The sequence below is a fragment of the Nyctibius grandis genome, chromosome 3, assembly GCF_013368605.1.
Source record: "Nyctibius grandis isolate bNycGra1 chromosome 3, bNycGra1.pri, whole genome shotgun sequence".
In the NCBI taxonomy this organism is placed as follows: Eukaryota; Metazoa; Chordata; class Aves; order Nyctibiiformes; family Nyctibiidae; genus Nyctibius; species Nyctibius grandis.
In genome coordinates this window covers 106529364-106553321 of record NC_090660.1, presented here as the reverse complement: position 1 = coordinate 106553321, position 23958 = coordinate 106529364, and the positions used below count along the sequence as shown (strand labels likewise).

General features: G+C 43.2%; 1 protein-coding gene across 2 annotated transcripts in view; it reads left to right on the top strand.

Moving 5' to 3' along the window:
- NDRG1 (N-myc downstream regulated 1) overlaps window positions 1-22303 on the top strand; it is a 46515-nt gene extending 24212 nt beyond the window's left edge. For both annotated transcript variants that reach the window (XM_068395971.1, XM_068395972.1), the window contains 13 exons: window positions 1703-1808; window positions 3469-3589; window positions 5530-5592; window positions 7260-7320; window positions 7779-7865; window positions 11668-11724; window positions 12679-12782; window positions 13150-13206; window positions 14159-14210; window positions 14993-15040; window positions 16605-16640; window positions 19717-19768; window positions 20499-22303. In XM_068395971.1, the coding sequence (XP_068252072.1) occupies window positions 1703-1808; window positions 3469-3589; window positions 5530-5592; window positions 7260-7320; window positions 7779-7865; window positions 11668-11724; window positions 12679-12782; window positions 13150-13206; window positions 14159-14210; window positions 14993-15040; window positions 16605-16640; window positions 19717-19768; window positions 20499-20764 (1110 nt within the window). In that variant the 3' untranslated portion in view covers window positions 20765-22303. The remainder of the gene's footprint in view (window positions 1-1702; window positions 1809-3468; window positions 3590-5529; window positions 5593-7259; window positions 7321-7778; window positions 7866-11667; window positions 11725-12678; window positions 12783-13149; window positions 13207-14158; window positions 14211-14992; window positions 15041-16604; window positions 16641-19716; window positions 19769-20498) is intronic.
- The last annotated feature ends 1655 nt before the right edge of the window (window positions 22304-23958 follow it).

The following is a 23958-nucleotide window of genomic DNA, read 5'->3' as shown; positions in this document are numbered from 1 at the left end:
TTGGACTAGATGATCTCTAGAGGTCCCTTCCACCCTCAGCCATTCTGTGATTCTGTGATAAATGTGTAATTGCAAGGAAAATAGGTGAAACATGGAATGGTGTTGCCTAGCATCCTTATTTTCAACAAAATGCATGGTGTATTCCATGTATCAAATTAAGGAGCTGAGGTTTAGATCAAATTGCTATCTCAGATCTCTGAAGAGCTTTTGGGTTTTGCTCTGTAAAGGTTCTCACAGAGGCTGTACATTCCTGATTTCTACAGCATAATTTTTAATAGGTTTGAATTTAACTTGGTCTTTGTCTCTGGGCATTACTGCAGGGAGCAAGTCAAGCAAGCCCAGCAGCAGCAAACAGTACATTGTACTGAATGACATGGATATCTGTCCTGTACAGTAAACAAAGTATTCTGGTGAAATGCTAAGACTGCCTACTAACTATATACTGCCTTGATTGTTGTATGAGTGTAACGGTACTGTAAATAACTCATAAATAACTGTTGTTTTATGATTCCCTTTATACATGTTAGCAAAATAACAAATTGTTTATACCTATCTGAAGTTCAAGTGCAAAAGAACTGAAAAACCATTCCGTATGTTGTGGATGTTAGTATGACCCAAGTCACATTTAACTTACGTAGACATCCAATAAATAAAAGATGGTACTCAGTGAGTCTTTGATTTGATACTAAAGGTGTCCTTAGGACGAGAGGAAATGGCCTCAAGTTGTGCCAGGGGAGGTTTAGATTGGATATCAGGATAAATTTCTTCACCAAAAGGCTTGTCAAGCATTGGAACAGGCTGCGCAGGTGGAGTCACAATCCCTGGAGGTCTTTAAAAGACAAGCAGATGTGGTGCTTAGGGACCTGGTTTAGTGGTGGACTTGGTAGTGTTAGGATAACGGTTGGACTTGATGATCTTAAAGGTCCTTTCCAACCAAAACAATTCTGTGATTCTTAGCTTTAAGATCATTAGATAGTACAAACTCCTGTTATATTAAATAATAGCAATATGCTTCTTAACATTGTTTCTCTGATAATCACCACAACCATATTGTGGATATGCTGCTCTACAGCAAACTTTAGACAGTTGGGTTTATGCTCAGGTCTATACATGGCAAGCCATAAAGCTAACACACGCGACTGTCATGTTTATTGGGGAAGGCTACTACAATCACAAGGCCCCACAGTGTGATAAGTCTTTATGGTGAATACAGGCTACTTAATACTGTTTTCCTTGGGGAATAGTGGTTATTTGCTGAGTTAAAGTCCTTTTCCTAGAAAACAGAAGTATTTTATCTTGGCAGCTTGCACTTTTACAAATGTTGACAGTCATAGTAATAAACTTGTTATTTTAGGTGTCATTGCACTGAACTGCTTGCCTTTTTTTTATGCTGCCTTTTAATGAGGTTAAAAACTATTTAATTGTTCCCTTAGCATCTGGTTAGAGCTAGCAGCTTAAGTGCCTCTGTAGTTGTCTCTGGACTGGAGTAGGTGACAGCCGAATGTAAAATGTTAGCAGGGAGCCCGCACGTGTGTGGGAGAACGGTGTGTGTTAGCACAGGAACTGGGGACCCCCTGGGGCTGCGGGCAGACCCTGGGACGGGGCAGGACCTGTGCTCATGGTCAGACTGAGGTCTGCTGCAGCGGGTGTTCGGTGGAGCGCTTGGACAAGCCCCTGATAGGTTCCTCCTCTTCTTTACCAGGAGCAAGATGTGGAGACTCTGTATGGCTCGGTCCATGTCACCATGTGTGGGACTCCCAGAGGGAACCGGCCAGCTATCCTCACCTACCATGACATCGGGCTGAATCGTAAGTAGACTTTTCATTTAATGGCACAGGTGTGGCGTGGTTCCTTAACACTACTGCTGTAATCAGAGGTGTGGAAGCAGTGATGGTTAGGAAACCTTCCCCAGGTCCTTGCTTGTTTATGTGCATTGCAACCTGTTAGATAGTACCTAATTCCTCTCTTACAGCAAGTTTAATTCTCAGATTTTTTTTTTATCCCCATGAAGTAAATAATTGGAATATTTAGTGACTGTGAATAAATGCTGTAGAAGAAGAATGCTGTAGGGGATGGCTGAGGGTATATTGCCCCCAGGATTGAAAACAGCATTGCTGGTGCTTTGTCTTAGGTTCCTGTCTGATAACTAGTCCTACACTGCCATGGGTTTAGACAAATTACATGTCAAATCAGGATGACAAAATGAGAGCTGCCATTGTGTCCTTAGTCAGTATTAAGAAAATAAGATAAAATGCACTTATCAAAGTTATCTGTCATATTGAAGTATATAATGACCTAATATCCAGATCTGCTCTAATTTGTTTGTTTCACCAGTACTGTTTGCTTCACACAATTTACTGTTTCTTAATTGGTTATCAATATTTACATTTAAAAACACCTGCAGATCTTTAAAGTCTGGCTGTTGCTGGGGGCGGATATTACTCATAAGAAAAAAAATCTGTTTTCTTGCCTGTTTTTTGTGGAACTGCCTTACTTTATTTTGGATTTTCAGTGGATCAGGGCAGAGCTTAATCTGGATCCCATCTTTGAATAAGACTTTTTTTTTCTTTCTAGAGTTACAAAGTCTATCTTTACAGTGAATAAACTTTTTCTGCCTTTGAAAGGGGAGCAACCTTTTACCAAACTTGCATATTCTCCTACAACTGATTTTAGCTAAAAATGCTTTATACTCTGCAATGATTTTGCTTGTATGTTGTAGTGTGAGGACATTCAGAAACACCCACAGAATAATGAACCATTTTCTAGGCATCTCAAAGATGGTGCTACAGCATTCATGCTTTCCACTCCAGGAGGAAAATATGCTAACCCTCTCACCACATTAAGATTGCATAAAAGTCAGAAATCAAGTCACCTCAAAGCTGGGAGCCTACAGCACTGAGTATCCCTGAAGGACGCTTTTGTCTTGAGCTGCCTGCAGTGGCTGATCATGTAATGTTTATCTTGTAATATTTGGGCAAAAGCACAAGTCACGATCTCAGCCTTGGATACTTTTTTCCTCCATCTGTTTTGACACAATCCAAAGAAAAATGACTGGACAAGTAAATGGATAATTTCATCTAAGCCAAAACCTGGCATGAATACTCCTGACTGCATTTTATAAGTATTTTAACTTTGCAGAAAGAATAATTTGGTGCACCAAGCAAATACTTCTGGCAGGTACTAAAATAACATGGATAAACCTTAGCCAACCATGAGGAAGGAGCTGTTTGGGGGTTTTGCTTCAAGGAATTAAAGCAAGTTGTCACAGGTTGCTTTGTAGCAGGGCTTTACTCATCTTTCCTCCTTAGAAATAAGGGACTGCCACTTTTCCCAGGCTATAACATAGCTCATCTGATTGAACAAACTTTTCATTAACCTGCAGGACAGGTTAATAAATGAGTTTATTATAGCCACAAACTTACTATGTCCCCTCAGCATAATTATTCCATATTTCTTCTCCTTCTCAAGATAAAACTTGCTTCAATCCTCTCTTCAACTTTGAGGATATGCAGGAAATCACCCAGCACTTTGCAGTCTGCCATGTGGATGCCCCTGGTCAGCAGGATGGAGCACCATCTTTCCAAGCTGGGTGAGTTGTCAAGGAAACAGCCCATGCTTTCAGAGTTATCCTCTTCATGAATAAAGTCTTGATCTGCAGTTTAATTAAAAAGCACTTGTAGCAAACACAGTAGTTGGCTTTTGAACTTAAATCATGACACACTATTTCTAAGGTACTGGAGCTCTGTGAGCTCTGTGTTGTACCAGTTCACAGTAGACTTTGTGGCTGTAATTTTGTGTTATCTCTAACTAGACTGCTTGAAAAGCAGTTCCTTGACAGATGTCTACATCTGTCAATTTAAATATCCAGTTGCCTTGTTTTGTACAAATACAAAATTAAATTGTTACTTAAACAAGATAGGCATTAAACACTGTGTCATGTCCTTCCTAAATCTTTTTTTTATGAAATAACAGCATGGTTGATAATAAACTTGATAATGTACCTAGAAAATCCAAGTTACTGGACAGTAACAAAGTGATGTACCTCCACAGAGTATCATAGATAGCTGCATACTCCTGACTGTGTATCATGTATGATGCTGTAACTCTAGGAAACCTTGTGTGCCACGAGCACTGTGTTTGCCAAAATACTTGTCCTGTTTAGTTCAAATGAGACAGGTTTGCCTTAAGATGCCCCTTGGATAGGAATCAGCTTGATTGAGGAAGGGAGCAGCCAACATGCTGAGGGGAGGGTACAAGGCAAGGAACAGTTGTCCTGAGAACTAGGTATTAAGGAGCTTATATGTACCCTTATTGCATGAGACAGTCTATTTCCTTTCTTAATTTTTAAGCTGGTCTGATGCTGAGGAGGTCACAATGGGCCAAGTTCTAAGCTAGTGTCAACTGCAATGGCCCAGTTGTCTACCAGAGCAGCCTACAAAGCTATTTCAGTCACCTCCCTTTGTATTTGAATCACGAGCTTTTAAGCATCTTAACCCTGATGTCCTGAACAAGCGATAACACTTCTGAGTTGTCAGCTGCATAGGGCAGCCATCATGATCTACGCTAGTAAAGACCAGTGCTTAATAACTTCATGATGACAGCACAAGAAGCTGTATTCTCTCTCCCAGCCCTCCAGCTGGGAGACCGTCACGCTCAAGTTAGAAGCCATAGCTGCTGGCGGTAACATTAGTTTTTGTCACGACAAGGTTTAGTTTCCCAACAAGAAAATCTAAGAAAATAACTTAAAGTAGTTTTGCACTGTTTGGCTTTTTTTGTTTGCTTTTATTTTGGAGACTAGAGAATCATTAGGTGTAGTACTGATGGGAAGCGGAGATTTGGATACATCCTAGGCAGATGTTCTCCAGTTACTTTGGGTGGATTTTTTTCCATGTGCTCTCAGTTGAGATTTTGCTCAGAATTTCCTTCTCTCAAAACTTTGTTTCTGCTCTGCAGAGACCAGGAGCATTAACTGACAGCTGTTTTTATTGAACTTCCTCAGCAGCTTTGTAGCCCTTCCTATGCCTTCGTTTTCTCCATCAATATTAATAGAAAGCTATCCTCATTTATCTATGGTAATTTGTGTGTCCCTGAAAACATGCGTGCAAATTATTTGCCAAAGATCCAAATCTAATTGCTGTAGTTAATGATTCTGCAGCATGGGGAAACTTTTTTGTGGTGGATCAGCAGTACAAATGTGGTTGGAAACTCACCTCTCAAGTTCAAACTTATGAAAAAGTTTTAAGTGTTAACTTTTCTTGGAAGAGATTCATTATGGTTTGTTTTGCTCACAGCCAGACCAGACATCCATCATTCTGTAACTTACATAAAGTACCATCTAGATTATGTTCATATTTCTGCTAAATTACTTACTTATGCTTGCTCCTGATTTAAATCAGCTCAGCTCATACTGTCAATGATCTTGTAATGAGCACATCTGGTATTAAATCTACAGTGACCGCTGTGTCTCTAAATATCCTAGCCTACTCTACTGAAAGTGGTGCAGTAACCACAAATACGTATTTGTTGTAGGTATGTGTATCCCTCCATGGATCAGCTGGCTGAAATGCTTCCTGGAATCCTGAAACAGTTTGGGTGAGTGCAGAATTATTTATTTATTTTCCTCATTCTTCCATCTACATGGCACACCGAAAGAGCAGGGCAGAGCAGATACTTGCCTGTGCTGCCCCTGAAGCTTCAGTCTGGCTATCTGGCTTTTTGTTTGCTAGAGTTGCAGTTGTGGTTGGGTTTTAATTCCTCTGTTATACATGGATGACTTTTGTCATTGTTTCTGAAAGAGCTTATTTTTTGGCCTTTTTTGAAATGCCTGTTTATTTTTAAACAGGAAGCAACTTTGAGTGAAATCCCATGTGCCTAATTTAGGGGTTTCCTCCAGTACTTTCTATGCGTCGCCCTCACAGGGGGGAAGGGCACAGACAATCTGCTCTTCCCACTGTAACAACCCACGTTTTCCTGTGTGGTTAGCAGAAAAAAAAAAACATGGTCCCATCTGAAGACACTTACTGTTTTGTTTCTGTGGTTTGAGTGTCTTAGGGGGTCAGGCTGACCTCCTTAGGCCTCTTCTACTACCAAGATGCCAGGCTGCTGATGTCAAAGAACCTAGTGGCAGTGTTCCTGTTGTCTACCTGCAACAAGTTTAGGTGTGTGTCCTCCCTTAAAGCTTAGCTTCAGCAGGAGCAGTAGGTGAGAAAGGTGCCTTCTCTGCAGCGTTGGTGCTCCTGGTACACAATGAAGAGTGCAGGTTGGCACCTCCAAGGGATTTTCAGACCAAGCAGAGAGCTTGGCATTTATAGTTAGACAGCCTTGGAGAACAGAGAGGCTGGACTGCTGGTGGGGGTTTTAGTCTCAGACCAGCACCCCAATTAAGATGTTGTTCAGTTGGACCTTGGACCAGTTTACCTCACTGCCTTCTTAAGAGATGAGTTTTTTTGAAATGCCTGATGTAAGGCATGGGGCTGCCAGTTCTGCTCTTGCACTGAAAAAAAATGCTAACTTAATGTCAGTGCCTTGAAAAATCAATTAAACTGGAGTGTACCTACAAAGCCTTGATTTAATATTGCTAATGAGAATGAAAACTATCCTCAGGTATTTTCCTAAAAGCATTGTATAACCTGTTTTTCTGAGTGTTTTTGTCTAGTCTTCCCTTCCATGTATTTTCTATGACCTTGAAGGTGATGCTTTAAAACCAATTTCAGTTAATGCAAATATTTGGTTTGTCTCTGCCCTGTTTGGTTATGAAGTTTAAACTTAGTCACCGCAGCAGCTGAATAGCGTGAGAGGTTTCCCTGTCAGCCCCCTGTTAGAGAGGAATCGGTGTCCCAGTTGGATAGCTGTACTGGGGAGGGCAGGGGGAACCTGGGGAGGGGGGAGCTTTGTCTTTAGGCTGCACATTTCAGGACTGTATCTTACAAGTTTTTCTGGCAGAGACTAACCATTTCCTTCCAGGATCAGAACAATGCTATGGTTGCTCAGTGTATTTACTTAAAGATAAGTGAGAATTGCTGCTGCACTGCAATGCCTGAGGATTAGCGTCCTGCAAATCTGCTGAAAACAAACCGGCTGCTGCATCGAGCTCCTTACTGAGGCCGGTGGCATTGCTGAGGGTCCGCGGTTTGCCCGAGCTGCATCCCACCCTTCTGTAGATACACGCTGGCATGTGAAAGAGGAAGGCTGCTGATGCGGGTTTGTTTATTTTCAGTGCTGTCTTACTCATGTGTCTCCTCCGTTTCATTGCTGTGCAGGCTGAAGACCATTATAGGAATGGGAACTGGAGCCGGCGCCTACATCTTAACCAGATTCGCTGTAAGTTTTATGGAGCTTCCCTAAAGCCTGAACCCAACTTCCCTGACGTGTTGTCGCCCTCATAGCGTGCGCAGAGAATTCCTGCTCTGCCGTGCCTGTTTAAGTAAGCAGTTAGGCTTTTAAGTGAAATACCACAATCTGCGGGATAGCTAATCCAGAAGACCTAGATTTTTCCGTTTAAAGGCCTGTGCTCTACCCAGTTAATTTGCAGAAGGTTTTTTTAATGGGAGTTCTCTATTTAAACTGAGGGTGGAGAAGAAGTTAAATCTTAATGTTCTCCAGCTGCTCAGTTGAATTGCTTTAATGAAAAATTCTTTTCCATACATACGCTTGTTTTGTGCAAGATAAAACTAGACCTACCACCTTCCTCCCCAAGAGATAATTTGCTAATGTAAATTTTATGCTGACTGTCAACTTGCAAAGGATATGTGGTGAATCTTGAACCTTTTCTTTTGCAGTTAAACCATGCAGAGATGGTGGAGGGATTAGTTCTCATTAATGTAAACCCTTGTGCTGAAGGTTGGATGGACTGGGCAGCAGCTAAGGTAAACATTTTTAAGTTAGAAAAATAAATCACACTGCGAGCCTGTCAAGCATGAGGAGCTGGGCAAGCTTGTGTGTCAAGGCATGGCTGCAGACACAAAATATCCCGGGGAAATTCCTTTGGGGTTTATTCTTCCATTTGCAAACATTCCTCCTGCAGGGCTAGTGATAAAAATAAGGACTTCAAGGAAACAGGTACCCATAGTATAATGGAGCTACTGGGTATGGACAATTCTGAAGAGCCTACTAACTGCTGGGGAAAACCTAGTTTAACCTGGACACAGGGTAGTTTTGGAAACAACTTTCAAGTAAACTTCAAGCGTTGTGTTGTAACATTCAGTTCTTTCTTGTCCATGGCTTAGTTTATCAGCACAGTCCAAAACGTGAACTGGAGCGCAGAAAAATGTTCAGAACATTTTCCAGGTTTCAATCATCTAGCTGAGTCTTAGATGCCAAAAAGATTCAGAAAAGGGCATTAGCTACGGTAACTGTGGACAGATTGTCTGTACAACCAGACTTTTAAGTGAAAATGTTCACGTACAAAGAAGCTCCTGTTAATTGTATTCTTTTGTAGTTGTAAGAAAGAATGCGATGTGGGAAAACAGGTGCTGAGAACTGGTTTCAAAAATCTTCCTGGAACCAGTATATATAAATAAGTATAAATGTTACATTACATGTCACTCAGATTTAAGCTGTTAAAACATTTTTCAGGGTAAGCTGATGGAAGGCACTTTGTATCATTCAGGGTCACGTTCAAGTGAATGGCAGTTGTTACAAACACTGAGAAGTACAAAAATTACTGTGTCATCTTTTAACCACACATAGAGTCAACCCATTGTAAGTGTCTAGGGTGATATTAAATGTAATGACAACCTTATAATACTAGGGGAAACTTTCCAGAACTGGGAGGTAACATTCTTTCAAGGCTGAGTTACTCATTCTCTTTAAATAATTTTGCATACCAGTTTATTCTGGTAAGTTTGATCTGGAAGTATATGTAGTAACTCATCTACATTGAGATGTGCCAGTTGACCCATTTTGATTATCTCACCCAATGTCTCACTAATTAAATTCTTCCATATTTGTGCCTCTGCCTTCCACCTCTCTCAAGTATTGCTGACCTTAGGAGTACAGTGGGTGCCCTGTATCCTTCTGTCCTTCCAAAGCAAGAGCACATACTACGGGACATGAGCTTTTAGGTACCAGCTCCAATGTATTGGCAGTGTGGGTTGTTAGGGAGGAGATTGGGCAGTGAGGGTAGATGACACCCATCTGGCTGGTTTGCTTGGTGTTCTTGCAGGGAGTGATTCCATATATACCTATGCCACTAGTAGTGTGTTCCCTATATAACTGCATTAGTAAAGACATCTTATGAGAATGACTCAAACATAAGCAACCCCTAATGGTGTTTTAGTTGGATTGAGGGGGAAAAATATCAGTTTAGGATATTGTATTAGCTAGCAGAATCGCAACCCTGGACTTCAGGAGGGCCAACTTTGGCCTTTTCAAGCAATTGCTAGGGGAGATCCCATGGGACAGGGTACTAGAAGGTAAGGGGGCCCAAGATAGTTGGTTAGCATTCAAGGACTGCTTCTTCCGAGCTCAAGACCAGAGCATCCCAACAAGTAGGAAGTCAAGGAAGGGTACCAGGAGACCTGCATGGTTAAACAGGGAACTGCTGGGCAAACTCAAGTGGAAGAAGAGGGTGTAGAGATCATGGAAGGAGGGGCTGGCCACTTGGGAGGAATATAAGTCTGTTGTCAGAGGATGTAGGGAGGCAACTAGGAAAGCTAAGGCCTCCTTGGAATTAAACCTTGCAAGAGAGGTCAAGGACAACAGAAAGGGCTTCTTCAAATACATTGCAGGTAAAGCCAACACTAGAGGCAATGTAGGCCCACTGATGAATGAGGTGGGGGCCCTGGAGACAGAGGATAAAAAGAAGGCGGAGTTACTGAATGCCTTCTTTGCCTCTGTCTATACTGTTGGAGGCTGTCCTGAGGAGCCCCGGACCCCTGAGGCCTCAGAAGAAGTCAGGATAGAGGAGGAATCTGTCTTGGTTGATGAGGGCTGGGTCAGGGACCAATTAAGCAATCTGGATGTCCATAAATCCATGGGTCCTGATGGGATGCACCCACGGGTGCTGAGGGAGCTGGCGGAAGTCATTGCTAGGCCACTCTCCATCATCTTTGCTAAGTCGTGGGCAACGGGAGAGGTGCCTGAGGACTGGAGGAAAGCGAATGTCACTCCAGTCTTCAAAAAGGGCAAGAAGGAGGACCCGGGTAACTATAGACCGGTCAGCCTCACCTCCATCCCTGGAAAGGTGATGGAACAACTTGTCCTTGGTGCTGTCTCTAGGCACATCAAGGATAGGGGGATCATTAGGGGCACTCAGCATGGCTTCACCAAGGGGAAGTCATGCTCAACCAATTTGATAGCCTTTTATGAGGATGTTACCCGGTGGATAGATGATGGTAAAGCTGTGGATGTGGTCTATCTCGATTTCAGTAAAGCGTTTGACACGGTCTCCCACAGCGTCTTCGCAGCTAAACTGAGGAAGTGTGGTCTGGATGATCGGATAGTGAGGTGGATTGTGAACTGGCTGAAGGAAAGAAGCCAGAGAGTGGTGGTCAATGGGACAGAGTCCAGTTGGAGGTCTGTGTCTAGCGGAGTCCCGCAAGGGTCGGTACTGGGACCAGTTCTATTCAATATATTCAATAATGACTTGGATGAGGGATTAGAGTGCACTGTCAGCAAGTTCGCTGATGACACAAAACTGGGAGGAGTGGCTGACGTGCCGGAAGGCTGCGCAGCCATTCAGAGAGACCTGGACAGACTGGAGAGTTGGGCGGGGAGAAATTTAATGAAATATAACAAGGGCAAGTGTAGAGTCCTGCATCTGGGCAAGAACAACCCCATGTATGAGTACAAGTTGGGGGCAGACCTGTTGGAGAGCAGCGTAGGGGAAAGGGACCTGGGGGTCCTAGTGGACAGCAGGATGACCATGAGCCAGCAGTGTGCCCTTGTGGCCAAGAAGGCCAATGGCATCCTGGGGTGTATTAGAAGGGGTGTGGTCAGCAGGTCGAGAGAGGTTCTCCTCCCCCTCTACTCTGCCCTGGTGAGGCTGCATCTGGAATATTGTGTCCAGTTCTGGGCCCCTCAGTTCAAGAAGGACAGGGAACTGCTAGAGGGAGTCCAGCGCAGAGCCACGAAGATGATTAAGGGAGTGGAACATCTCCCTTATGAGGAGAGGCTGAGGGAGCTGGGTCTCTTTAGCTTAGAGAAGAGGAGACTGAGGGGTGACCTCATTAATGTTTATAAATATGTAAAGGGCAAGTGTCATGAGGATGGAGCCAGGCTCTTCTCAGTGACATCCCTTGACAGGACAAGGGGCAATGGGTGCAAGCTGGAACACAGGAGGTTCCACTTAAATATGAGGAAAAACTTCTTTACGGTGAGGGTGACCGAACACTGGAACAGGCTGCCCAGAGAGGTTGTGGAGTCTCCTTCTCTGGAGACATTCAAAACCCGCCTGGACGCGTTCCTGTGTGATATCACAGAATCACAGAATCACAGAATGGTTTGGGTTGGAAAGGACCTTATGGTCTAGGCAATCCTGCCCCGGCAGGGGGATTGGACTAGATGATCTTTCGAGGTCCCTTCCAATCCCTAACATTCTGTGATTCTGTGATTGTACATATAAGGACAGCAGATAAACATCCCTTAGTCTACTTATGGGTAACTGAAATATTTCAAATGTTCAAGGATTGTTTTAATATCAGATACTTAGATAATCTTGCTATTCAGATTTCAGGTTGGACAAATGCTTTACCAGACATGGTCATTTCACATCTTTTTGGAAAGGTAAGGATGTTCAAAAGATTCTTCTGATGTATTCAGTCATCTGTGTTTTACCTTCTGGGGCTGGGAGGAGGGGAGAAGCTGTCACTTAAACAACAAAGTACAAAGTTAAACTGTGAGTTAGGATTCATACTTGTGTTCCTAGCGTTTTGGAGGTGGTATGCTGCCATGGGGCTTGCTCTGTCCAGACGCCTCAAGTGCATATCAGTCGTGACAACTCTAGTAGGGGCAGCTCCCTGTTCAGACAGCCAACACTTGAACATGCGTATAAGTGTTTTATGTGCCCATGTTCTGAGAAGAATTACCCCACAGATTATTCATACCATAATATACTTGCAACTCTGGGAAAGCTGGTTATTAGTAGTAATGGTGCTCTTCATTGCAAGCCTACTTTAATGGCAAGTGCTATACTGTTTTCTGAGGCTACTTTGCTGTGCCTGAAACTCTTAGTAAATGCAATGAAAAACTCCATTCCAGTAGAACAAGGAACTAATCTATAAACACTCTAGAACCAAACTCTTTGAAAATGGTAGTGATTGAAGTCTTTGAAGCTTAGTTTTTTGCTATTATGAAATTGAGTTCCACATTACATATGTTTGTAAGCTTTCAATATCTGCTTTACCCTAGAAACATTTATTGAGCTTCTCGCCCTGAACCTTTTTTTTGTTTGTTTTAAAACCTCACCCTTGTCTGACTGTAACCTCTGCACTACAACTACGTTTTGCAATTGTAAGATCTCGACATTACAACATACTGAAGTTTTAAAGTGAAAAATATGGTGCTGCAATCAGAGGCTAATGTTAGTTCTGGGTGACATCACTGGGTGCTGAAGCTGTCCCTTCCCTAAAGGTGCACTCCTGTTGTGTAGATATGAGTCTGATATACGACTGCTGTGCCATGCCTTCAGATACTTTCAGAAAATAGCTCCTATTCTGAACGATTCTGTCTCCACTGTAGGAAGAGATTCACAGCAACCATGACCTGATCCATACTTACCGACAGCATATTACTAATGATATGAATCAAACCAACCTTCATCTCTTTGTCAACTCTTACAACAGGTAAATACATCTACCCGATTTCTAACTGGAAGCTGTTTTAAGAGGCTGTCCAGCTCTTAGAGCCAGTATTACTTGTGTGGTGGAGTTACTTGTGTTCCTCCAATGTAAAGTTCTGCTTGACAGTGCCTTTAGGGATCTCAGGTGATATTCTTGGGGGAGAAAGACCTTGTGCATTTGTGAGGAGAAAGATGATACACTAGGTCTGAACTAAGAAACTGATACTTCAGTTGTTCTCCATCAGTTGTGGAGGCTACAGCATGTATCAGATTAACATATGTGAGTGTGCTTTCTCCAAACTAGGAGAATATGGAAGTATCTGTAAAATTTCAGTGTATCAAGAGCCTGTGTCCTCTCTTTTTTTTTTTAGTCGACGAGACCTAGAGATTGAGCGCCCTGTTCCTGGAATAAGTGTTGTCACCCTTCAGTAAGTATTTTATTTCCTACCAGTTCACCTGTACATGATGTGGGCTAAGAGGTGTGATCAGTGGGTGCATTGCATCTGCATTGCAGAGCTTTAGCTGAATGTGCTTATGCTCTAGAAAAGGATCTTGTAAGTCTGTGTAGGAGATAAGAGGTTACTGCAAGTCAGGGACCACCATTAGGAAGACTTGCCCTCTTCAAACTTCACAATCATATTAGCTGAAATGGAAAGTTAGGTAATTCCTGTCACTGTGTATCTGCAAACTTTGGCTTACAGACTAAGAACTTGAAAAGCAGATGTACTTAGCTCCATCCAGATATATGTTGTAGTTAATGGAAACTATAGCTCTGAATGCACTTCAGCCATGCCTGTGCAACCAAGAGAACATAAACAAAACACATTTAAAAAAAATCCCACACAAACAAAAACGTTGAGGAAGATGGAGCAGGTATGAGGATGACTGTCTGCCAGATCTTCTGCTAATAGCTTTTCACTTATGCTGCAACTTGTGCAACAAAACAGTTGTCAAGTCCTTCTCTGCTCAGCTGCTGATGTTTACACACAGGAGACTTTGAGACTCTTCTCTTCTGCCAATCTGGTTGAAATTGGATAACAGGTCCAAAAATTGGAGCTCAGGAGCCTGGGGGGGTGGGGGTGAGACTTTGATGCTGATGCCCACATTCAATTTCTTAGGAGACAAGGAATAAGAGCGCTGGGAAGGGCTGATTGCTGCAGGGTGGGGGAAAAAGAGAGATTTCTCAGGCAAGGTATCAGAGTGTGTCAGTAGATCTTCAGCTAATACAGTGGATTTGATGTGTGCTTATGGTGTCTGGAATACAAACCAAATAATTTTCGCACACTTTAACTGTCTCATCCTTCCAGCGACACAAAATGCAGCTTAGGGCAAGCCTGAGCCAGATCAGAGATAACACCACTTCTGTGTGCTTCCTTGCAGATGCCCCGTCCTTCTGGTGGTTGGCGACAGTTCCCCGGCGGTGGATGCCGTGGTGTGTATATTGAGCTGTCTGTGCCACTGTGCTAACGGGGCAGGCGAGCCAAGAAGCTGCACGGGGCCGGCAGAGCTCATGCCCGCGCAGCAGCCTCGCTGGCTATCGATCCAGCCCAGCTGGCTCTCCTCTTTCAGACCACGGGAGAGCTGCCATTAATTCCTCGCTGTTTGTCCCCTCTGTCTGTGCACCATTATTTAATAGCTACCGCGTTAGGAACAATTGCCACAGCAGTTCCAGTGAACCGCAAATATTTTCCTTTAGACGGGAATCTGCTGCTGGTATTTTAGCTTGTTCTGTGGTGTTGGAGCTCTGCCCTGGGTCACTATGGAAGCTAAGAGCTTCTTTTTGACCATTATAACTTGCCCCAGATGACTGGGTGACTTCGAATGTTGTGCCTTAACAGGCATGCCCAGTCTGCTGGCCGGTGGCCATATGGCTGCTCACCACTTGGGAGGCTACCAGATGACCCCAAATCACAAGATAAACAACACTTGTTGCCACTGGAGTTCCAGAAACAGATTAAAAAAAATCTCCAATTCCCAGCTAATGGGGTTTTTTGTACATGGAAAAGAATAGTCAGAAATGTGAACTGACCTACTTAGGTTTAAAGATGTGTGTGTGTGTATATATATACGTATACATAGTCTTTGTACAGAAGCCTAAGATACCCAGTTTAGTCTGTATAAAGTCAGAAAACAAGATATTTAATCTCTTTTCATCTAGCAGTTCGTAATTCAAATCTTGTGTATAATGCCTTATGCTGCTGTTCTTTAATATAGGTTGAATGCAACTCAAAGCTGGACCCAACAAGGACCACACTTCTGAAGGTAATAACAAAAACTGTTTTTTAAAATAAACATTTCCCTCATTTAAAATCAGCTGGATTAACTAAAAGAGCAAAACAGCACCTATGTGCTGCAGCACAGATAGCACAGTGAGAATTCAGTTCTGATGTGGAAGGGCTGTTCCTTCAGGGCAAGAGTATTTTAGTGGGATAAACTAGACTAGGGGCTTCTTGTAACGTTAACAGGGAATTTCTCAGCTCCTCCATTTTAAAACACTATGGATGAGACTTGAAATGCTCAGTATTTCACATACCCATAATGAATTTGACTAGAGCTGGCAAAGTTGATCTCGAGGTGTTTGGAAAAGTTTGAAAAAAGCTATCAGCAGAGTGGAAGTGCAAACCAACTTATTCTGTTCCTGTGCTTGCCAGTCCCTCAGCACTTAGTGTCAAATGAATTAACAGCTGATCAGCCACAGTTTTGTCATCCTGCCTTTTATGTGGGCACAGTCCAGGACATCTTGCTGTTGGAAATGACTCTCTTATTTTCCAAAAACCTGTTAAAATGCTCTTCCAAACAGCAAAGCATTGTGCAAAGTCTTTGGCTGATACTTGGCATTCAGAGTATGGGTGCAATCTTCATCTTGTTACCGATGAAGTAAAATACAGCAAATGCAATAGCATGCAAACAGTGAAATAAGTTTGGTTGTGCTTCTGCTGGGAACTTTTACTGTATCTCTTTACTGAACTTGAAATCAGTGAAAATTATAATAAACAACGGGTTTAAGTACTTTTTCCTCCTAACATTGAAGAGTTACACTGCTGACCTACCACGTGGGCATGGCCGGCTCACCCTAAGAAAAAATCTGGCACTGTCTCAGATCCTCTATCAGTGGCCAGCGTTTGCTCAGTCCAGGGATATGGCTGATGCCCGATCCTGCTACAAGCCTGTTTTGCTGCTAACTAATCCTAGATAGGATTTGGGGTTTCCTGTAATTCACAACTCAACTGTTTTCAGCTTGTGGTGTTCCTTGGAACAAGACTGTTTTTGTTGGGTTTGCTTTGAGGGGTGGAGTGGCAGGAAAAGTGAAGTGCTCCAAAAATACTGCGTGCACTCAAGATAGCTTTTCTAATTGGCTTTCCCTGCTTCCCTTGGCGAGTCAGGCTGATGCTTGCCATCCTCAATCTCAGCAAATCGTTTTTCCCTCTCACCTCTGAGGTTTAGGTGTTTGTTCTCTCTCCCCTGTTTGCCATTCAGGTCAATACCGAGTCACATTATTGTAATTCAGAGCTGAACTTGTAACCAAGACTAATAGGCTAGTTTCGAAGAAACTGGTAATCGCTGCCTAAAAAAAACCCATTTATTTGTAGCTCCAGACGATGCTTTGCCTGAGGGTCAGGACACGTTGGGGTTTTCTGGGGTGCAGTCATAGCTTTTATAAATGTTTAACTGCTTGCTTTGATGCCTTCATCTACACGTGTGTTACTCACACAACAAAAGGAAATGTTTTTCTGCCAGATAGGTAAAAAGGTCATTTTAATATATCCTGAGCGTAAATGAGTTCCTCTGGCATTACATTAACTGGCTGTTCCCATCCCTGTTTCAGATGGCTGACTGCGGTGGGCTCCCTCAAGTTTCCCAGGTAGGATTTGGCTGACGGAAATCTTACTAATCCTGTTCTGCAGTGTGTCAGACTGCAACAAATGGGTGTTTTCCTGTAGGGTACTTGCTGTTCCCAAATGTCAGCCAAAAGGATGGTTATAATTTCACGAATAATGATGTCAGTTGGTCATCTGAGCTTTCTTTTTTCTTTAAAGACCAATGAAGCGCAAAATTAAGATTGGGAGGGGATATTATTTCCACTAATTAAGTCTTAACCAAGTAAAGGTCTGAGGTGGGAATGCAGAGGTATTATTTTATGCCTACCTACTAAGCTAACATGGATTAAGGCTTGAGCACTAGTGTTTTAAAAACGTATTCTTATTTGGACTATTTATAGTATAGATCAGGAAAGTGGGAGGCAGGAAATAACGCTGTGTTCTTGCATACACTGACCCAGCTTGACTGAGAATGAAATGGAGTTTCTGAAATATATTTAGGCATAAATTCTAAGGCTGCTAGTAAAACCAGACTGGGAAAGTTAAAATTTACCTATGCTCTAGTGTTGCTTCACTAAAACAGCTGACCTGTAAATCAGCTTTAGGATGTGATGTTTTCTGAACAGATTTCGAAGCAATATAATGTGGTGTTCTCCACAAATTCAGTTTTTTCCTGAAGTTCATTACCTGCAACTGAGAAGTCCCTCTACAAGCAGTGTGTGCTCTTACAGTGGGAGGGGGGAAAAGGCTTTTTAAAGCCTCAAAGGGGTGTATGCATTGCTCCTCTCTGAGAGAGTCCATTCCCTGAACTGATTCATGATGATGGGATGCACCCGTGGGTGCTGAGGGAGCTGGCGGAAGTCATTGCTAGGCCACTCTCCATCATCTTTGCTAAGTCGTGGGCAACAGGAGAGGTGCCTGAGGACTGGAGGAAAGCGAATGTCACTCCAGTCTTCAAAAAGGGCAAGAAGGAGGACCCGGGTAACTACAGACCAGTCAGCCTCACCTCCATCCCTGGAAAGGAGATGTCCTTTGTCTTGGTGCTGTCTCTAGACACATCAAGGATAGGGGGATCATTAGGGGCACTCAGCATGGCTTCACCAACGGGAAGTCATGCTTAACCAACTTGATAGCCTTTTATGAGGATGTTACCCGGTGGATAGATGATGGTAAAGCTGTGGATGTGGTCTATCTTGATTTCAGTAAAGCGTTTGACACGGTCTCCCACAGCATCCTCGCAGCTAAACTGAGGAAGTGTGGTCTGGATGATCGGGTAGTGAGGTGGATTGTGAACTGGCTGAAGGAAAGAAGCCAGAGAGTGGTGGTCAATGGGACAGAGTCCAGTTGGAGGTCTGTGTCTAGCGGAGTCCCGCAAGGGTCGGTACTGGGACCAGTTCTATTCAATATATTCATTAATGACTTGGATGAGGGATTAGAGTGCGCTGTCAGCAAGTTCGCTGATGACACAAAACTGGGAGGAGTGGCTGACGCGCCGGAAGGCTGCGCAGCCATTCAGAGAGACCTGGACAGACTGGAGAGTTGGGCGGGGAGAAATTTAATGAAATATAACAAGGGCAAGTGTAGAGTCCTGCATCTGGGCGAGAACAACCCCATGTATGAGTACAAGTTGGGGGCAGACCTGTTGGAGAGCAGCGTAGGGGAAAGGGACCTGGGGGTCCTAGTGGACAGCAGGATGACCATGAGCCAGCAGTGTGCCCTTGTGGCCAAGAAGGCCAATGGCATCCTGGGGTGTATTAGAAGGGGTGTGGTCAGCAGGTCGAGAGAGGTTCTCCTCCCCCTCTACTCTGCCCTGGTGAGGCCGCATCTGGAATATTGTGTCCAGTTCTGGGCCCCTCAGTTCAAGAAGGACAGGGAACTGCTAGAGAGAGTCCAGCGCAGAGCCACGAAGATGATTAAGGGAGTGGAACATCTCCCTTATGAGGAGAGGCTGAGGGAGCTGGGTCTCTTTAGCTTAGAGAAGAGGAGACTGAGGGGTGACCTCATTAATGTTTATAAATATGTAAAGGGCAAGTGTCATGAGGATGGAGCCAGGCTCTTCTCGGTGACATCCCTTGACAGGACAAGGGGCAATGGGTGCAAACTGGAGCACAGGAGGTTCCACTTAAATATGAGGAAAAACTTCTTTACGGTGAGGGTGACCGAACACTGGAACAGGCTGCCCAGAGAGGTTGTGGAGTCTCCTTCTCTGGAGACATTCAAAACCCGCCTGGATGCGTTCCTGTGTGATATGGTCTAGGCAATCCTGCTCTGGCAGGGGGATTGGACTAGATGATCTTTCGAGGTCCCTTCCAATCCCTAACTTTCTGTGATTCTGTGATTCTGTGATTCTGTGATTCTGTGATTCTGTGATTCTGTGATTCTGTGATTCTGTGATTCTGTGATTCTGTGATTCTGTGATTCTGTGATTCTGTGATTCTGTGATTCTGTGATTCTGTGATTCTGTGATTCTGTGATTCTGTGATTCTGTGATTCTGTGATTCTGTGATTCTGTGATTCTGTGATTCTGTGATTCTGTGATTCTGTGATTCTGTGATTCTGATAAAACTGTAACAAAAACACAGGTAGTATTTTCAAGGTTGAGGCTTATTTGGCCACTGTGTCAGCAGCAGAGAAAAACAGTGAGTGCCTCATTGCAAGAATGTCAGTCATGCAGTTGTGAGTGTGTATTCCTGCTGAGCTTTTTTGCCCTATAAACATAACGATCAGCTCTGACTATCTGAATTTGTTCTCTGCTGATTCAGAATTGCTGAATTACCAACTCTGTATGAACTGCCTTGTATATTTTTTGTGGCCAGTTTTACTTTGGCTTGTCTGCCTCAGTAACTGCATGAGCAAAGTTTGGGCCAGGCTTAGTAGTCACTTCTCTGGAAATCTCGTTCTCAAATGGATGTGTCCATTTAGTAAAATAATGGGGCAGGGGAACAGTATAGGGAGAGGAATGGTGGAATTTTCTCATGTAAGTGAAAATTTCAGACATTCAGTAGAACCCAGAGAGTATTTACAATGTCCCTGTTCAGATAGGGCATCCATGGTATCTGTAACATTGTAATGTAACTAACTTGCTGAGCACTGCATACAATAATACTCTTTCTTTTGCAGCCTGCCAAGCTTGCAGAAGCTTTCAAATACTTTGTCCAGGGAATGGGATACAGTAAGTATTGGTTTTATGGAATGGTTCACCTGGCTACCAAAGTTTGTTGGGCATCTAAGCACCCAGAGAGTCTTATGATCTCGGATGTGTGATCTTTTCCCTGTTGGATATGCATTTGCAAGGGGGGAAAAAAAAACACCTGCAGTGTCTGGGTGAAGGGTTTTCAGACAAAATTATGTTACTAAATAGTAGAAAGCTTTGTAGACAGCTTATACCCACAAATGCCTGCTTTACTTTATCTTATTTTTAAGGTGGATAATTGTAATAGTGTCACCTCGTTGCGTAACAGGAGATTATTCATACACTGCACACATCATTTAAAACCTCATTAGTTCAGACTTCTTTAATTTGGAGCTGTTTGTCCTTCATGTATGTGCTTCTGACTGTTGTGTAGATGCGTTGCTAGCCTGAGCTGCCAGCAAAGGTTAAACATCAGAAAGTAACGGGAAGTCCAGTGAGTCTCTTTAGTCTTCCTCTGGCTTGTTGCAGCTGCAGCAACATGGCATAAAGCTGTCTTGAATCCCTCAGCCCTGACCACCAATTTTGCTTCAGTAATTTGGGCTCCTTAGCTGTATGCCTGGAGCAGTGGTACTTCTACACGTGAAGCTACCATGAAAAGTATATATTCAACGCTGAAGGCTTCTCCAAGGGTGGTTAGGGCTGGAGAGGAAAGCAAGGGCTTCTTTCCAAGCCCATGAAGCAAGGCATTAACAAAAGACACTTTTTCCAGTGCCCTCTGCTAGCATGACCAGGCTGATGAGGTCCCGCACAGCTTCTGGCTCCAGCATAACCTCTTTGGAAGGACAGAGGAGCCGGTCTCACACTGGGGAAGGCACAAGGAGCCGGTCTCACACCGGGGAGGGAACGAGGAGCCGATCCCACACCGGGGATGGTGCCAGGAACCGCTCCCACACAGACACGCGCATTGAGCTGACGCCAAACTCGGCGAGCAACACTGAACAATCAAGCCCCAAGTCCATGGAAGTGTCCTGTTAGATGGCTGTGGGAGGTTTAAACTGGTCACAGTGTGAAAAGTAATGGATGCCCCCTGTGTATCACAAAAACATAACAGGTATTAATCTCAAGCTATTCTGTAGGATGAACTCTGTTCACCAGGGTCTGACAGGGACCAAAGAAAAGAAGCATCTCATTTGCTCTGTCGTTATTCTTGTAACTCAGACAGTTGCTGCTATTGTACCCTCCTTCCATGGATGCCAAATTCTGAAGGATACTTGCCAAAAGCTGATGTGGTTATAAACACTTCAGAGTCAAACCAGACTTGCTTAATATCCTCCTTTAAAATCAAAGCTGTTACATGCCCCTTTATCTCTTATTCTCTTGAAGTAAACTGACACAATTTGAGATGAGTTTCAAAGAGGGGGAGAAAAAAAATCACTATTATGAATGGCTTTTAAAGAAGGAAATGAAACAAATGTGTTATGGCCTAATGTTGAAGCTGGAGTCGAATTCATTGTATATAGCTTGACTTCAAATGATAGAGAAGTTAATGTATCGTGCATTTATAGGCCTTCTAATTCATTAGTATTCAAGCCTGTTTTCCTATGTACAATACTATACTACTAAAATAGGCATTTTTAATGTGACTTTGAGATGAACTAAATCTTTAAGCTTTTTTATTTCACTTTTTTGAGATTTAGTGCCAGTCTTCCTTTCCTTCCCCCCTCCTAGACTCTAAAACCTGCTTAGCCAAATGAGAACAGGATTTAAATTTAATAAGCAAGGTAGCATTTCCTCTTTGGGATCTTGGGCCAAAGGGTTTAACATACTGCAAAAAGCTGGTGTACTTGTAACAAGTAGGGTAGCAGTACAGCAAAGCAGAAACAGCTTGATTTTTCCTCAGACAGCTTCTTATCTTTGCAGCTCAAGTTTTTGTGTCCAGCACAATTGTGATAAATTCAGAATTCTGTAAGCGAAGCCAGATCCAGCTGTTCTTTGTCAGGAGAGATGAATAACTGTGGGATGGCATGTAATTAGATACTGTACATTCAACTGCCACTAATTACTAGATTTGAAACTGATGAGATCTCACTGGTGCTGAGAAGTGTATTCCACAATGTGGTAGAGTGGCAACACTGTGTCTGTGAAATACAGTGTTTAATGACTGCATAAACGTAACGATCTGCTGGTTCTGCATCTTTATGTAGCCTGCTGATACCTTGGGTTACTTTCTTTGATGCTAGTGGCTTGATACCTTTCCACCAGTCAGATTTTCATAGTTGAGTGTTCTTAAGTTTGTCCTTCCATAGGTAGTGGGACACACAAACAAGAAAACTCAAATGCCGAGAAGTTAAATAGCAAATGGTTAATACTTTGGGATTGCTTGTTCAGAAGAACACCATCTATGTTACTTTATATAGACTAACTTCACCTCTTGTGTAGAATATCCGTAACAGCTTGTGGGAAGAAAAGAGAATTTCCAGAAAGAATAAAGCTATTGTGTAAAGTCTATCAAGAAGAGTTTCTTAATGAACTATTTGTATTTATTTCAAAACAAATAAATTTGTAACTTTGCAATGTCTGGTGTCTTAATGTTTAACCAGGAGTACAGTAGTCTTTCTCAGTGGGAGTATTTTCTTGTCACCCCTTTGTATCAATGAAAACTTTTTTCTTTTGCTCATGTCTCTGTCCTTCTCTACTCTTGTGCTCAGAGCTTTTTTTTTTCCCACTCTAGCCAACTATTTATACTAAGAAAACACAACACACTTCAGTATTGGGTGTGACTGGCTATTCAAAGTACTAAAGGATAATTTTGCTCTAACAAATGCATAACAAAATTGAGGGCTTGGGGTGGAGTATTGTTTATTTGCTGTTTGAAGTTTTCTTTTTCTCCCTAGATATAGTACTGTCTAGGGCATAAATCTGTGGTCTGTATGCTGACTTCCTCACTGGAGTTGGTGCCATGCTTGTTGCAGCCTTTCTGTTCCCAATCTGATCTGTAAATCCACTGATGTGGGGCATGTTCCTCACCAATCTCTGGAGGCATTTAGGCCTCTTGACTGAAATTGCAGATGCCACTTTGAGTTTCTGAAAGCTGTTCTTCTTGGACCTCTTGCAAGAATCTGACTTCAGAAGAGGAGAGAAAAGATTAACCCTTCATGAATAAGCTTTAAAAGGACTCCCCAAATAGAGGAATCTAAAGGTGCAGGAAAAGGATTAAAACATTGCTTTATTTCCATCCTTAAAGCAGAAGTACAGTTGTCCTTTTTCACCTTAAGCTTGTATTTATCAGTGGATTCCTGTTAAAAGACTGGGGCTTTTTGTAACTTGAGCAGTATCTGCCCTTCACAGGGAAGCATCGCTCTGGGTTTGGAGGCTGCCTTCCGTGTGTTCCAGGCGAGATAGAAGCACTGATGCTGTTCAGCATGTGGGCTGGTTAGGAAATAACAGAGCCCGGTCACCAAAATGGCTCTGCTGTGCTTTCTGCATTGTGGTGCTCTTACCTACTGACTGATTTAACACATTGGGGTTTTCAGGGACAGGTGCGTTTGTGGCTTTACTGGATCTGTTCTGGGCTACTCATTCCTCCTCTGTGTCACAATCCTGCGATAGGAAGAGGCAAAAGCAAATATTTGGCATGTCTGAGCCAAGGCTCTGCTAGATGTGATGATTCAGCAGTGGTGATTGGCCTGATACCAGCGAAGGGCTTGATTTGGTTAACCACAACCTGTGCCAGTGAAAATGGGAGGAGCCTGTGCCAACTCATCTTACAAAAGAAGGGCAAAGTTATGTTCTTTGCTGAGCTTTTCTGGGAATGGCTAATCATTCCTTCCACAAGGACACCATGGTGTGCCTGTCAAGCTTAGGCAGTTTATTTTTGTTTAACAGGGAGGAATGCACCCAAGCGTTCTTGCAGCACAAAGGGCTCTGCGAGCACTTCTGAGCAGCAAGGGGTTGCTAGGACCACTACAAATGTCAGCTTTGCAACAAAAAGTATTCATTTGGCAAGGAACAGCATGTACCTGCACAGAAAAGCTGGAGGGCAGTACAGAGGAGTGGTGTCTTGCCTCTCACAAGGAGTTAGGACTCCTCTTTCATTGCAGTACTGGTCTCCTGGCATCCTTCACTTGTGCTGTAGCTGAAGAGGTGCAAGTGGCTTGCAGGTTTATTAGAAATTTTTATAAAATCCCTTCCTAGAGCTAGCAAATGCTGAGTTCTGCATTGATCTTGGA